This window comes from Budorcas taxicolor, chromosome 19 (genome assembly GCF_023091745.1).
Source record: "Budorcas taxicolor isolate Tak-1 chromosome 19, Takin1.1, whole genome shotgun sequence".
Taxonomy (NCBI): Eukaryota; Metazoa; Chordata; class Mammalia; order Artiodactyla; family Bovidae; genus Budorcas; species Budorcas taxicolor.
The window spans coordinates 24,111,155-24,124,553 of NC_068928.1; the positions used below are offsets into that span (position 1 = coordinate 24,111,155).

General features: G+C 49.8%; 1 protein-coding gene across 1 annotated transcript in view; it reads right to left on the reverse strand.

Annotated features, from left to right (window-relative positions):
• Positions 1–1,774: 1,774 nt before the first annotated feature.
• The window catches only part of TRPV3 (transient receptor potential cation channel subfamily V member 3), a 30,046-nt gene continuing 18,421 nt past the window's right edge, over positions 1,775–13,399 (reverse strand). The window contains exons 9-18 of the mRNA XM_052658011.1: positions 13,167–13,343; positions 12,087–12,245; positions 11,267–11,368; positions 10,164–10,237; positions 8,096–8,261; positions 6,159–6,225; positions 4,069–4,343; positions 2,745–2,857; positions 2,109–2,188; positions 1,775–1,872 (exon numbers count right to left, since the gene is read on the reverse strand). Of these exons, the coding sequence (XP_052513971.1) occupies positions 1,775–1,872; positions 2,109–2,188; positions 2,745–2,857; positions 4,069–4,343; positions 6,159–6,225; positions 8,096–8,261; positions 10,164–10,237; positions 11,267–11,368; positions 12,087–12,245; positions 13,167–13,343 (1,311 nt within the window). The remainder of the gene's footprint in view (positions 1,873–2,108; positions 2,189–2,744; positions 2,858–4,068; positions 4,344–6,158; positions 6,226–8,095; positions 8,262–10,163; positions 10,238–11,266; positions 11,369–12,086; positions 12,246–13,166; positions 13,344–13,399) is intronic.

A 13,399-nucleotide genomic window follows, 5' to 3' on the forward strand; every position in this document is an offset into this window, starting at 1 on the left:
AACTAACCAACAGCCAAGTTATCTAAAAGCTGAATGATTTTTGTGTGATTTAAAATTAAAGTTTATGGTTAATATCATTACAATTTCACATTGAAAATCCCACAGGACTGTGACGACCTAAAGGGGTGGGATGTGGGGGTGGGGGGCAGGAAGGAGGTTCAAAAGGGAGGGGATATATGTATATTCATGGCTGATTCACATTGTTGCACAGCAGAAACTAACACAATATTGTAATGCAACTATACTAAAAAAAAAAAAACATTCCCACATGAATCTTTCACCAGATAACTGAGTCAGAGTGGATTTTCTGGTTGTTTAGGTTCCAATAGGACTTCTCTACTGGCTCAGATGATAAAGAATGCCCCCGCAATGCAGGAGACCCAGGTTCATTCTCTGGGTCAGGAAGATCCTCTGGAGAAGGGAATGGCTACGCACTCCAATATTCTTGCCTAGAAAATCCCATGAACAGAGGAGCCTGGAGGGCTACAGTCCATGGGGTCACAGAAATATGGACATGACTGATGGACTAACACACTTGAGTCACCTGGAACATTTCTACTCTCTCCACTTCATCTCTGTCCCCAAACTGAGTAATTTCAGGGAAGAAAATCAGAGGATGAGAATCTAAAAATAAGCCCCACATCTTGGCTCCTCCTCAGATGCCTTCTCTGCTTCAAAATTCACAGTTAAAAAAAAAATATTGAATACTATAGCATTTCAGATAGTCTGTAAAATTCCTCCAGTGAAAAATACTGATGTGTAAGAGTAACCTCTGAGATTCAAGACCATGTAAATAGAGCAGCTGCTATTTCTGTTTCAGACGAAGCCACTATCCCAGCTTGGAAGCCTGCACTGTGCCAGGGCTGGGACAAGGAAGCCAGCCAAGATCTTTCACCCAGATCACAGGCCCTGCCTGGCATGTCTCATGTGGTTTTAAGTATGTAAAGAAAAGCTTTTTGTCCTTGTTCTGGCCACCTTGAGGCCAAGTATATAGTACTTACGTCCAACCCCCAAATCCTAAAATCTATTTCTCAGCTTTTAAAATCACACACTTCATTTGAAGTAATTTTCATTTAAAACTGAAATGTCCTTTCTCTACTGAAAAGAAAAACCCCGTGTTAATTATGCTTCTAGAATTGTCTCTCAGTTGGAGACAGTCTGAGCCTTGAGTACCAAGGCTACTTATTCCGAGGGTGTTTTCCTGCTCCCTGAAGATTCCAGAAGCTCATTCCTCCTGGCCCCAGGATACCAGGCTCAGCTCAATCCCCTGTACATTCTAGGATCAGATCAAGAGGCCCTTAAATTCAGGAGATCCAGTCACAGTAGGGGAGATGGTAGAATATTAGGGCTGGGGCTAGGGGCTGTCAAGACATTGACAAGACATTGTCAAGACATTGAGAGGAGAAAGACTCCTCTCTGTGCTCCTTGGGTCCCTGTACCTGCCCTGCCATCCTCTCTCCCAGCCAAGTCGACCTGCAGTTGGTAAACACAGGAGCTTCACCCAGGATTCAGGGCTCCTGAAACTCCCAAGCTCAGGACTGCTGGCCATAGGTCTTTACAAGCTCTTTGCCAAATAACAAACTCCAGGGTGTTTCCCACTCAGACAAACTGACAACTGCCCCTTGGTTCAGCTGCCCGCTCAGCATGAGGGTGCGTTCCTCATCTCTGCAGGTGGAGCCAGGCTCCATTGCTCTGCAAAGGACACAGCGCCAAGTCCAGCACCCAGGCTCCAGCATCAGATGGCCCACACACACGTGAGCTCTGGGTCCTGCTTTTACACTGAAGTTTCCGGAAATTCATCTATTTCCTCAAATGCGTTGAGGGTGGTTTTGCTGTTGCTCCTGGAAGTATCTTGGATTTTGTTGAAATCTGCTTTAAAGACAAAACACTAGTTTACAAATACAGCACTCTGCAAGTTGTGCCTCCAGGTCGGTCTTGGCCCACCACTCGACTTTCAGAAATGTTTCCAACTCAGGTTATAAGATGATAGCACTGGAAGGGATTAGTTCAACCCTCCTCCCCCACTTTACAGATGGGGAAAATCAGGGTCCCCCGGGGTCACAAGGTCAGGCAGGAGTGGGCATCATGCTTTCTGACAGCAGTGGTACCTGTCCGTCTCCCGGGCCCCGGATCTTCATTGAGGAAGGAGACATGAGTTTTCCATTCAGTCCACTTCACCTCGTTGATCCTGAGGGTGTGATAATCATTCTCACTATTCCCCAAGCGCACTTCATGAAATACAAACAAATATACTAGCACCGCATTTGGGGTGTCGTCCACGGGGATCGGGAACACCCCTGACTCATGTGTCCATAGCAGTGTTACTGGGGCTTGAAACCTGCCCAAGCGCACATCTTCCCAGGCCTCCAGGATCAGTCTCCTCCCAGGATATGGGACCCAGAAGCTCCAAGAGACATAAGTGGTCCCCTGTGAACCCACACAGGAGAGACAGAAGGACAAAGGGTGCCAGGCTGGCACATCTCTTCTAAGGCAGTTACCGGGCAGGGAGGAGCCACAGAGGCACCTCCAGAAGGGCAGAGTCCCCTCCTCTCCCTTCTGAGGCTCAGGAAGCCTGTCCCAGGGCCAGCGACCCCAAGCAAGCAAACTCCACCTTCTGATGAGGCGGAACAGACCATGGCCACGGTCTGACAAGCAAATGGCAGCACCGCTTCACGAACATTCACACCGCGTGTCTCTTCACCCACCCAAAGAGCACCAGCAAAGCGCCCTCCTCCCTCTGTTACCGCAAACACAGCCGAAAATCGTCTTCTGCCACTTTACACAGCTCCCCCATCCGGAATCTGCTCCTCAGCCATTCTGGTAATATTTTCTCAAACTCCAAGATGGTCCTGGCTCTCTGGGAACACAAAGGAGCTTAAGTGTGTCACCGAGGAGCCAGCACCAAGGTGCCCCATGAGTGTGGGTGTACCCACACACGCACACACACAAACAAGAACTCGCACACACAAGAACACACACACCACCAAACAGCCCACTCCACCTGCACAGAACGCTTACTTAATGCATAGATCCTGAGGATCTGGCTAACCTACAGAATTCAAAAACCCAGCGTCTTCCCCGATGGTCCAGTGGTTAAGACTTCACCTTTCAATGCAGGGGGTGTGGGTTCGATCCCTGGTTGGGGAGTTAAGATCCCACAGGCCTTAAGACCAGAAAAAAAAACCACATAATACAGAAGCAATATTGTAACAAATTCAACAAAGACTTTAAAAAATGAAAGAAAAGAAAGCCCAGTAAGTTTGGGAAAGGTGTTAAAATTATTAAACATCACATAAACTATGTTTATGGGAGTCCAGAGTTTCTTAACTGAAAGGTAGGATTCTGAGCTCCTGTGGTGAAAGGAGGTTCAGACATCACACAGTCCTATTCCATCTCAGGCTGGGAATCCCCTCAGCAATTTTCCCAACCATAATTTGTCTAATCTCCCCTGAATGTTATTGACAATCCATTAAGAAGGCCCTAACAATTAGTAACTTCCTTGTATCAGATCAAAGCTTTTCTCCCTCTTGTTCCCCATCTGTCCCATTTCTGCCTCTGGGATCACAGAAGAAAGCTGCTCCCTCTTTCCCAAGTAGCTCTGCAAGAAGGAATTCTCACCTTCTTCAACCCAGTTTCAACACCGTCTGTTGTGAGGCATGGTTGCCAGGCCTGTCCCATGCCTGGGCCATTCTGTGGGTTAGTGTCCCCAGTGTGGAAGGCCTACAGCATATAAGGAGCATTGGAGGGAAGCAGAATTGTCACCTCCATTGTCCTATACCCTATACTCCTCTTAATGCAACCTAAGGTCACACTTCAACACCCACATATCACATCACTGACTCTAAGCAGAGCACAGCCATAAGCCTGAGTACCTCTCACACATGCCATTGTCCAGCCACACTCCCTGGACCCTTTACTCCAGGAACCTACCTTCTTCGAACCTGGCCAAGCACAGGGAGTTTATGCAGGTTTCCAGGCCCCAGCCTAGATCCATGGGTTCCGTGTGCTGAACTGAGTCCCCATGACAGGAGCCCCCAGACTGCCCAGAGGGGACTCTGCCAGGCTCACCTGTAGGCGCCAGATGCGCTCGCTCTCCTTGGAGACGTTCTCCACCGTCTCCCCCATCAGGGCTATGAGCATGTTGAGAAGGAGGACGAAGGTGAGGATGACGTAGGTGATGAGCAGGAACAGGAAGAGGATGGGGTACTTGGAGTTCTGCTGGATGTTCAGGTCGCCCAGGCCTATGGTGAGCTTGAAGAGTTCCAGCACCGCGTCACTGAAGCTGCCATAGGAGCTGCAGTTCTCGTGGTTCTGGGGGCACTTCTCGATCAGCGAGGCCAGAGCTGTGAGGACAAAACAGGGTGTTCTCTGCAGCCTCTCTGTCCAGTTAATTACTCAGTGAACTCGTGCCTACCTGCACGTACACACATGCACACACACACTGCTATCTTCTTCTCTCTGGTTATTGAAATCATGTCTCTGGCCTCAGTTCCTCCAGAAGCCTCATCAGGCTGGTGTTCTGCCTTGACTGACTGCAGAAAGACCTTTCTGCCTAACAAAGCCCAAATTCTTCTCTCCTTTTGCTACCCCACTGCTCAGCCCTTGACCAATCAAGGGTTTGCAGAGTTGAAAATTATAATCTATAATCTGTGTGTCCCTGGCTCCTCAACCAGGCTTGGAGCTCCCAACTTCCAGTAGCCTGGGTTGTCTCTCCCAAGACCGGCAGGTCCTGAGTCTCCTTCTAATGCTGTGTGGCACGATCTCTGGTCACAGCCTGAGGCTCTTTCTTCTCTTCTTCCCAATGCACTACAGTAGTGGCTCATGACTTAATGAATGGTGGATGGATGGATGATCAAATTAATCAGTGAGGAAATGGGTGGATGAATAAACAAGCAAGTCAAGGGGCAAATGAATAAGCAAACTGTGACCCAGAAAAGGTACCAGACAGATGGAATCAGCTGCCTAGTTTCAAATGCCAGTGATAACTGGGGAAAAGAACTGGCTTGGGAAAACAAAACCATATCTTTTTAGGCAGAGGTTAGAAGCAAAATCAGGTTGTGCTTTTCCCTCGGTTGTAAACAGGGAGGTTTTTAAGAGGGTTTCCCATCCCTGGTCCCCAGCAGACCAGAGGCTCTCACAGATATATCTGAAGCAATCTATGACAGTAACATGACATGGAGGGCCGAAGGAGGTTACCTGGATGCATTATTCTACTCCTATCTTTCAAAGACTGTCAGTCACATTTCTGCAAACTTTAGCTTCCCTATCTGTCAGTTTGGGCCAAAAACACCTGCCAAACCTATCCGAAGCTGCAAGGGACACATATGATGGATGTGAAGGTGGGGGGCATACCACACAGTGTGGCCAGATAAAAGCGACCTGGTCAAATCCTGGCGTCTCTAAGCCTCAGTTCTCTTACGATCAGAGATGATGATGACTCCTGCCTTGGCCAATACATTGTGAGAAGTAAAGAGATAATCATTGTTTTTGTTGTTGTTGTTGTTTTGAAGCAAGGAATCCAACTTTATTTGGAAAGCTAGGCGTCCTAGAAGATGGCAGGCTAGTGCCCCAGCATATCATCTTATCTGGGTCTGAATGCCAGTTTCTTTTATAGACAGAGAAGAGTAGGAGGTGAGGAAAGTGAAAGTGAAAGTGACGTCACTCAGTCGTGTCCGACTCTTTGCGACCCCATGGACTGTAGCCTACCAGGCTCCTCTATCCATGGGATTCTCCGGGCAAGGGTACTGGAGTGGGCTGCCATTTCCTTCTCCAGGGAGATAATCATTGTTATTGTTGCTCACTTGCTAAGTCGTGTCTGACTCTTTGTAACCCCATGAACGCAGCATGCCAGGCTTCCCTGTCCTTCACTATCTCCTGGAGTTTGCTCAAACTCATGTCCATTGAGTCAGTGATGTTACCTAAGCATCTCATCCTCTGCTCCCCACTTCTCCTCTTGCCCTCAATCTTTCCCAGCACCAGGGTCTTTTCCAGTGAGCTGGCTCTTCACATAGATAATCACTGGGAAATGCTGATCACGGTGAGCATTCCACTGGTGACCGATATAATTGTTGCTGAGGCTCCTGCATGCTCTGTCATCTTAACGTCTATATAAAGGGCTTCACGAATGTGGCAGTTGCTATTATTTGTAAATCATTTACCTACTCCAAATCCAAGTAAGAACACGATATATACAAACAAGAACTTCAGAACATCATGCAAAATGACCTACAAAGAAAGAAACACGATTCAAGGGTAACGTTTGAGCATATATTCACTATAGATTGAGCTCCTGCTTCCCACTATCTCCCAGGTTTGCACCCCAACCATGCCCTCATTTACTCAGGCCACTCTTCCGTGACCCTCCCCGGATTCTCCTGACGCTCCCTCCACAGCTCAGCACTGGGCCCACCTGTTCCAGAAAGACTCTTCTATTCGTCCTCTCTACCCTCGTCCCTCCTAGAACGCAGTCTGTTTCTGTCCTTGCTGATACAGGCTGCACATCAGCCCCCCTCCACATAGAATCTCGCACCGGGAATCCTCACTCTTCCTGGAAGTGGCCGTGTGCTGGGGTCTGCTCACACCAGCTCACAAGAGCTGACTGTCACACTCTCGTGAATTTCCTGAGCTGGTTGCTAAACCAGCCATGACTAAGAATTGGATTGTGTAAACATAATTAAATAAATTACATTAGAAACAAAGATAATAAGTAGTCAAAACATCACTTCCAAATGACGTTACTACATTTTACAATTATTTAGGCTTTTTTTTTTCTTTTTTGGTCACTCCATGTGGCTTGCAGGATCTTAGTTTCTAGATCAGAGACTGAAATCGCATCCTCCATAGTGAAAGCCCAGAGTGCTAACCACTGGACTGCCAGGGAAGTCCTAACAATTACCTAGAATTTTAAGGCTATTTACAGCTATTATAGCCATATGTTGGAAACACTGTACAATGATGCTTTAGTGTGCATCCTTGCCCGATTCTGTACTCATGTTGGTAACTGGAAATCAGCCATGGTGGGTGATTTACGCCATAGAAACTGGTGAAAGCTACAAGTCAAAGATTGTTGATTGTCTAGACCTGGACCTAAGACAGTGATGGAAGAAATGTTAAGGCAGATAAAACTTTAAAAATATACCCTATCTGTGGCTGTTATATTGTGAATAGTACAAAAACATTGATGAAATATTCTTCTAGTATTTGAAAACTATTATTCAATTCAGCACATAAGTGTCTCAGCATCATTGGCAAACAAATTCAGTTTCAACACGTCTTCATTGTTTCCTTTTCATCTTACTCCTTAAAGCAAAGGAAAGGACTTCCCCGGTGGTACAGTGCATAGGAGTCCACCCGCCCATGCAGAGGACACAGGTTTGATCCCTGATCCTGGAAGATCCCACATGCCGTGGAGCAACTAAGCCCGTGCGACCAAACTACTGGGCCCATGCTCCAGAGCCCACGAGCCACAACTGCTGAGCCCACATACCGCAACCACTGACGCTTGCATGCCCTAGAGCTGGTGCTCCACAAGAAAAGCCACCGCGATGAGGAACCCTCACACCAAACTAGAGAGTAGCTCCCGCTTGCTGCAACTAGAGAAAGTCCATGCGTGGCAACAAAGACCCAGGGTAGCCCCCCAAAAATATTTTAGTTAATTATTTGTTTTTTAAAAGCAAAGGAAAATTTATATTGGCACAATGTTCACTTGTCAATTGCAACCATAGGTTGGCAACAGATACAAGTTAAACCAAAATCAACAAATTATTTGGTGAGACTCAACTAGCCATGTGGAATTTACAACAAAAAGTATTGCATATTTTATTATTATTTGTAACTTGCAGGCTACACCGTCCTTTATATGGTAAACATCTATAATAAGCATATCTACATGTATATATATTATACCTGCATATGTTTCCTCCAAGACCCTGAGCAAGGGCAAAGGGAAACCAAGACATTTGAGAGAAATAGCAGTGGCCTGTCCCTTGGGTGAGTCTTTTTTCCTCTCCAGACCTCAGTTTCCCCATCTGAAGAGTGGGCCTTCTCTGAGGGGCCCCTCCCTGCCCATCTCTGATGCTCAGCATCCCCAACGCACCTTCTGGATCATGACGCTGTACATGCCCATGGACTGGAACCCCCGTGTGTAGTATAGCATGTTCGCCCAGCCCAGGGCCATGGCCAGCACGAGGCAGGCGAGGTACTCTTTGTAGGCAAACAAGTACAAGAAGACAGACAGTATCACAAGCACAGCTTGGGCAAAACTGTTCAGGAGACACAGGAAACAAGGGCCTTACTTACTTCTCCTCAGCATCAGGGCAGAGATGTCCAAACCCTCCAACCTCCCTTAAACCCTGTTCAATGACCCTGGTGGGTGGTACTGAAGAGATAGCCGAGGCTGCCCTAGATGTGCTGAACCACGTCTAAAACCCAGCCTTGCGGACTGCATCGCCAGATGCAAGTCAGGGCTGGTCGCAGTTGACAAGGACTTTTTAAAGATAGAGTTCCCCAGGGCCCAATAGATTTTGGTTCAGATGGCCCAGGGTGCTTGCCAGGAGGCTGGATGTTTTTTAAATCACCCATGTGATTTGTGATTCCCACAGAGATTGAGGAACTCTGGAGTAGACGAAGGATGCAGTGAAAGATTCCATCTTTAATCAAAATGACAAAGCTGACAACATGTATACTCAAACCTCAATCATAACAAAAGTCCCCCATAACCTACTTTGAGAAGTCTTTTAAATAACTACAAGCCATGCCATGTAATAGATATGCTAAAAGGAGATTGCACACCAATGCAAACATACCTAACAGTATTAAACTTAAAAATGGTTATGATGGCTTAACTTTCATGTTACATGCATTAAACCACAATTTTAAAAATTTAAAGTACAATATACACCAAACATACAAGATCAAAACCTACTCCTAAACATTGTCATCAGTTAGGCAGACATCTGGATAGAAACCCTCTCTTGCTTAGAGCATCAGGCAGTCTCCGCGATTATGAAATACCTAACTAGTTAAAGTTGGGACACAGTCAACCTCGATTTTGTGCAGTGAAAAGCAAACATTTGGGTGATCAATGTATTTGGCGCTGAAGTGAGAGAGCATTTTAAACACCTTCCTCCATACGAAGAAAACAACAGAGAAGCAGACGAGCAGGACAAGGCCTTTCATCCGCACCAAAGCCAGTGGCGGTGCAAATGGGTCTTTCTCTGGGATCGTCACACTTTCTTGAAGGTGCCAGGCTCACAAGTGACTTGCACCATGGGCAGGACTGCACCTGGCCTACTCATTCACTGCAGTGCCGGGGCGCCCCACCCGCCCACAGGGATAGAGAACTCAGTTCATACTTCTGGAAGGCACATGCCTAATTAATAAGACAGCTATTAATAAACAGGTATTTGGAAACATCAGGTCAAGATTCAAGGTGCTACAGACCCACCCAAAGGCTCAGAAGAGGGACTTTGGTGGAGTCCACAGAACCCTGGAGCCCAACGTGCTTCACCCCAAGCCGCAGATCCTGTTCCATTCATGTGGCCACAATGCTGAATCAGCCTTCTGTTGTTTAGAGACAGGGTTACGTAATCCTCTGATATCAGCTGCACATGACCTCATTCAGAGAAGCTGCTGAGCTGGGCTTTCTGACTGGGGCCTACAGTAGTTGATCCCAAACTAGCTTGCGGTGAGGATGACTGGGACACTGGGCTGGCTTCGACATGCCCGTAGCTCCACGTGACTCAGTGATTCACTTCCCTCCTCTGTGCCTCAGTTTCATGAGATCAGACAGGGTGACTTCTCAAATCCCTTCCAGCCCTGATCTGCCAGCGTCCAAGACGGCAGCTGGGAGGAACTGGCCTGGAATGTCCCTTCATTAAAACGTGAACATGCTTTCTCTATGCTGCCTGCCGCCCGGGGCTCTGGGGCAGGGTGTAGTCAGCTCTCCCTGCGGCCAGATGGTGGGCACTGTCCCAGTGTTTTCCAGCCCTCCCCTCTGTGCCTCTCTCAACAGAAGGGAGAGAGGAGGTCCCCGGCCACGTGCCTTGGCGTAAGGACTGGGACAGGGTGACACAGAGGGTGGCCACCGCAGAGGGACATAGCAGCCCCATACAGGACCTCGGCCCTGACCGTGAGGTGGTGACCAAGGCGACAGACCCACTTACAAGACAAAGTGAAACCAGGCATCCGAGAGAATGGACTGCAGATCTGACGGTCTCAGCAGGAAGATTGCGATGCCCTGCGGCCAGAAAGGAAAGAAAAGCTGCCCCCTCTCCGTGCCCCTTGCTGGAGGACCTGGGGAAGGGGGCGTCTCCCCAGGACTGAGACTCAGGAACCAGGGGAACGTGTGAAGGCCCAACCAGAGTCCGAGTGAGGGCTATGGAAACGGACTGGTGCCTGGGGGACAGAGACAACCCCAGGGTAAGAGTGGATGGTCCCCCCAATCTCCTCACATCTCTGACTTTCATCTCCATCCTCACTCCAGAACCCACAAAGCAGCAGGGCCACACAGCTGCCTGCCATTCCCCAAACATGGCCAGGCCTCCCAGCCTCTGAGCCTTTGTACACGGCTCCTCTGACCTGCCCTGTAATACCTTCTCCCCAGTGTCCTCATGCCAACCCCACCCTGCCACAGTTAGTGACATCTCTACCTTCCAGCTTTCCTAACCTCCCCCTATCCCCAAATAAAGTCACCTCTCTTCTGAACATGGGTCTGACCCCAACATCAGGCCATTTTCACAGTCTATCTTACAGTCTTGATATCTGTGTCCATGTGAAATTCCTACCAGACTATGACCTCAAAGAGGCCAGATTCCCTCCATCCCTATCAGCTCCCCCAGGGCCCCACAGGTTGAAGGTGTTCAGAATATACCTGCTGATTCATCAGTTGGATGGATGAATGGATCAAATGACAAACAGATGGAAAGAGAGTTGGATGAAGGACGGAAGGGCAATAGGTGGGTGTCTGAACGGATGGGTGAGCAGCTGGGTGGATGAGAGATGGCAGGTGATTGGGTGGATGGATGGAGGGAGGGGAAGATGGGAGGGACACTGAGTGGCTGGGAGTGCAGATAAATGGCAGAGAGATGGACAGAGGGATGGAGGGATGGATACATGAAGTAGGAAGGATAAGCCTGCTTATTTATGTAAGTCTAAAATTAAAGAGGAAATGAGTCCCCACAGTCCCCCAGCAGTAGTAGCAGACAGAGCTTGCTGCCCTGCTGCCTGCGTCTCAGGCCAGACCAGGAGGGCTCAGTGACCCACTCACCTCTTTCACAGAAATGAACATGGCCCAGATGAGCACAAACATCCTTCCTAAGAGCTGCAGCCACCCCATCTTGTGCGTAAGGGCCAAGGGGTGAGGCAGGGCCTATGGAGGAAGGGAGAGGAATGGATAGGTGCAGGGTGCGGAGTGAGGAAGGCAGGAGTAGCGCCCCCTCTGGGGCGACCATGCATGTATGCATGCCGGGCCCTCAAGCTGGACCAGAGGCCAGCTTGAAGCCCGTTCTCTGTAAGGGCCAGTGCAGGAAGGGCAGCCCCCGGCCCCTGCCTACCCCACCCACAGGGGGAACCCAGAATTCTACAGCGAGAGGCATGATTCAATCCATGCTAACAACTTCCTCCTCCCTCTTGGCACTTGTCTGTCCCATCTGTATCCAGACACTCACGGGGCCCCACCACACAGCCAAAGCCCAGACTCTGTGTCTCACGTGACTGGACAGGAAACTGAGTTCCAGATTGGTGGGAAAGCTTCTCCAAGTGGCCTCCACCTCCTCGCATTTCCTCCCACAGCCGAAACACCCAAACAGCTCCAGATCGAGACCTGGAGCCTGGGCAGGGCCTGGGGCTCCTAATTCCCTGAGCCTCCCTCAGCAGGGGTCCGCCTGGGACTAAACACCTGGGGTTGAGCTCCACTCAAGGCTGGAGACATATTCCGTGTCCAAGACACTGTAAAGCGTGACAATCGGGGGACCCCACGCAAGTCTCTTGGCTTCTCTGGGCCTCAGTTTCCCCATATGCACGTGGGGTGGATCCCATCTCCTGCAGCTCTAACCACCTCATCCCCCACTTCAAGGGGCCCAACGTACCTCCTCCTCCCGGGGGCGGTAGTAAGAGACGAGGGTCAGGGTGATGTTGTAGAAGAAATAGAAGCAGAAGGACAGGAAGAACATGTACTTGGCGAACTTCTTCCACTTCATATGCAGCAGCGTGTGCAGGGGCTCCAGGGTCAACATCTCATGCCGGTTCTGGGGAGAGAACAGCACCGGTCACCATGGAGATGAGAGGGAGGGAGGGACCATTTTCAAAGGGCCCTCATTTCAAAGGGAACTCTGAGTCAGCAGTGCCCCGGCAGAAGGGGCCAATGAACTGGTTTGGCTGGAAATGTTGGGAGGGTAATTTCCAGCTCCTGAGGCCCCAGTGCAACCAGACATAGCCAAACGCCACAGGAGCCTGGTGCTTTTGGCAAGAGGATCTGATGCACGGTGGGGAGTGAGGGCTAGAAGTGGGGCCAGGGCCACGACTGGGGTTCTGGCCCCTCCTGGGCCCCCCTTCACTGTGTGGCCCTTGGAAAACCCTTGACCCTTTCTGGGCCTCATTGTCCTCTTCCATAAAACTGATTGCAATCCCTGCCCTACCAGTCAGGCTGCTGTGAGAGGCCAGGGAGACCCCAAGCAAGGCAGGCTCTGGGAGGCACGAGTCTTGGTAAAATATAAAAGATGTGTTGCCTTTGTTCCCCCAAGAGCCAAAAACTTCTCACTGCTGATCCTTCCTTTTCTCCTTCAGCTTCACTGACCTCCCCGCCTCGCCTCCTCCAGAAAGACCTCCCTGATTGCTCCAACTGCACACTCCCTGACCCCCATTTGAGGCCAGGTTTGGGGAAGAGGGGATTCTAAGCTCAGCCATAAGGAACCAGTAAGAGGAGTTGGGGAAAAACAAGATGGAGAAGATCTACACCCCCATCCCCACCCTTCCCAGGATAACGGGGCCAGGAACCCCTCCACAGGGTCAGCTGCGAACAGGTGTCCCCAGCACCTGCCCCACCCGCTGAGGCTAAGGAATGGGGGCAGCAGACACATCCAGCAAGTAGAATGGGGTCTCCCAGGGCCCCTGGCCTGACTCCCAGCCTGCTGCCTCCTGTCTTCCCCCAGCCCAGCCAGGAGACCCACGTCGATGTTGGTGTTGTAGACGATGATCTCCAGCACCGAGTTGTCGGTCGTGGTGTCCACGTTGGTGAGGTCGTACAGCGAGGATGACACGGGCCCGTACGCCCAGTCGGTGAACTTCCTGGACAGGCTCCGAAGCCGCTTGTCCTTGATCTCACGGCTGAGGATGTACTTCAGGATCTGGGAACAGGAAGAGGAACAACCGTCAGCCAGTGGACAGGGCCCGGGGCCAGCAC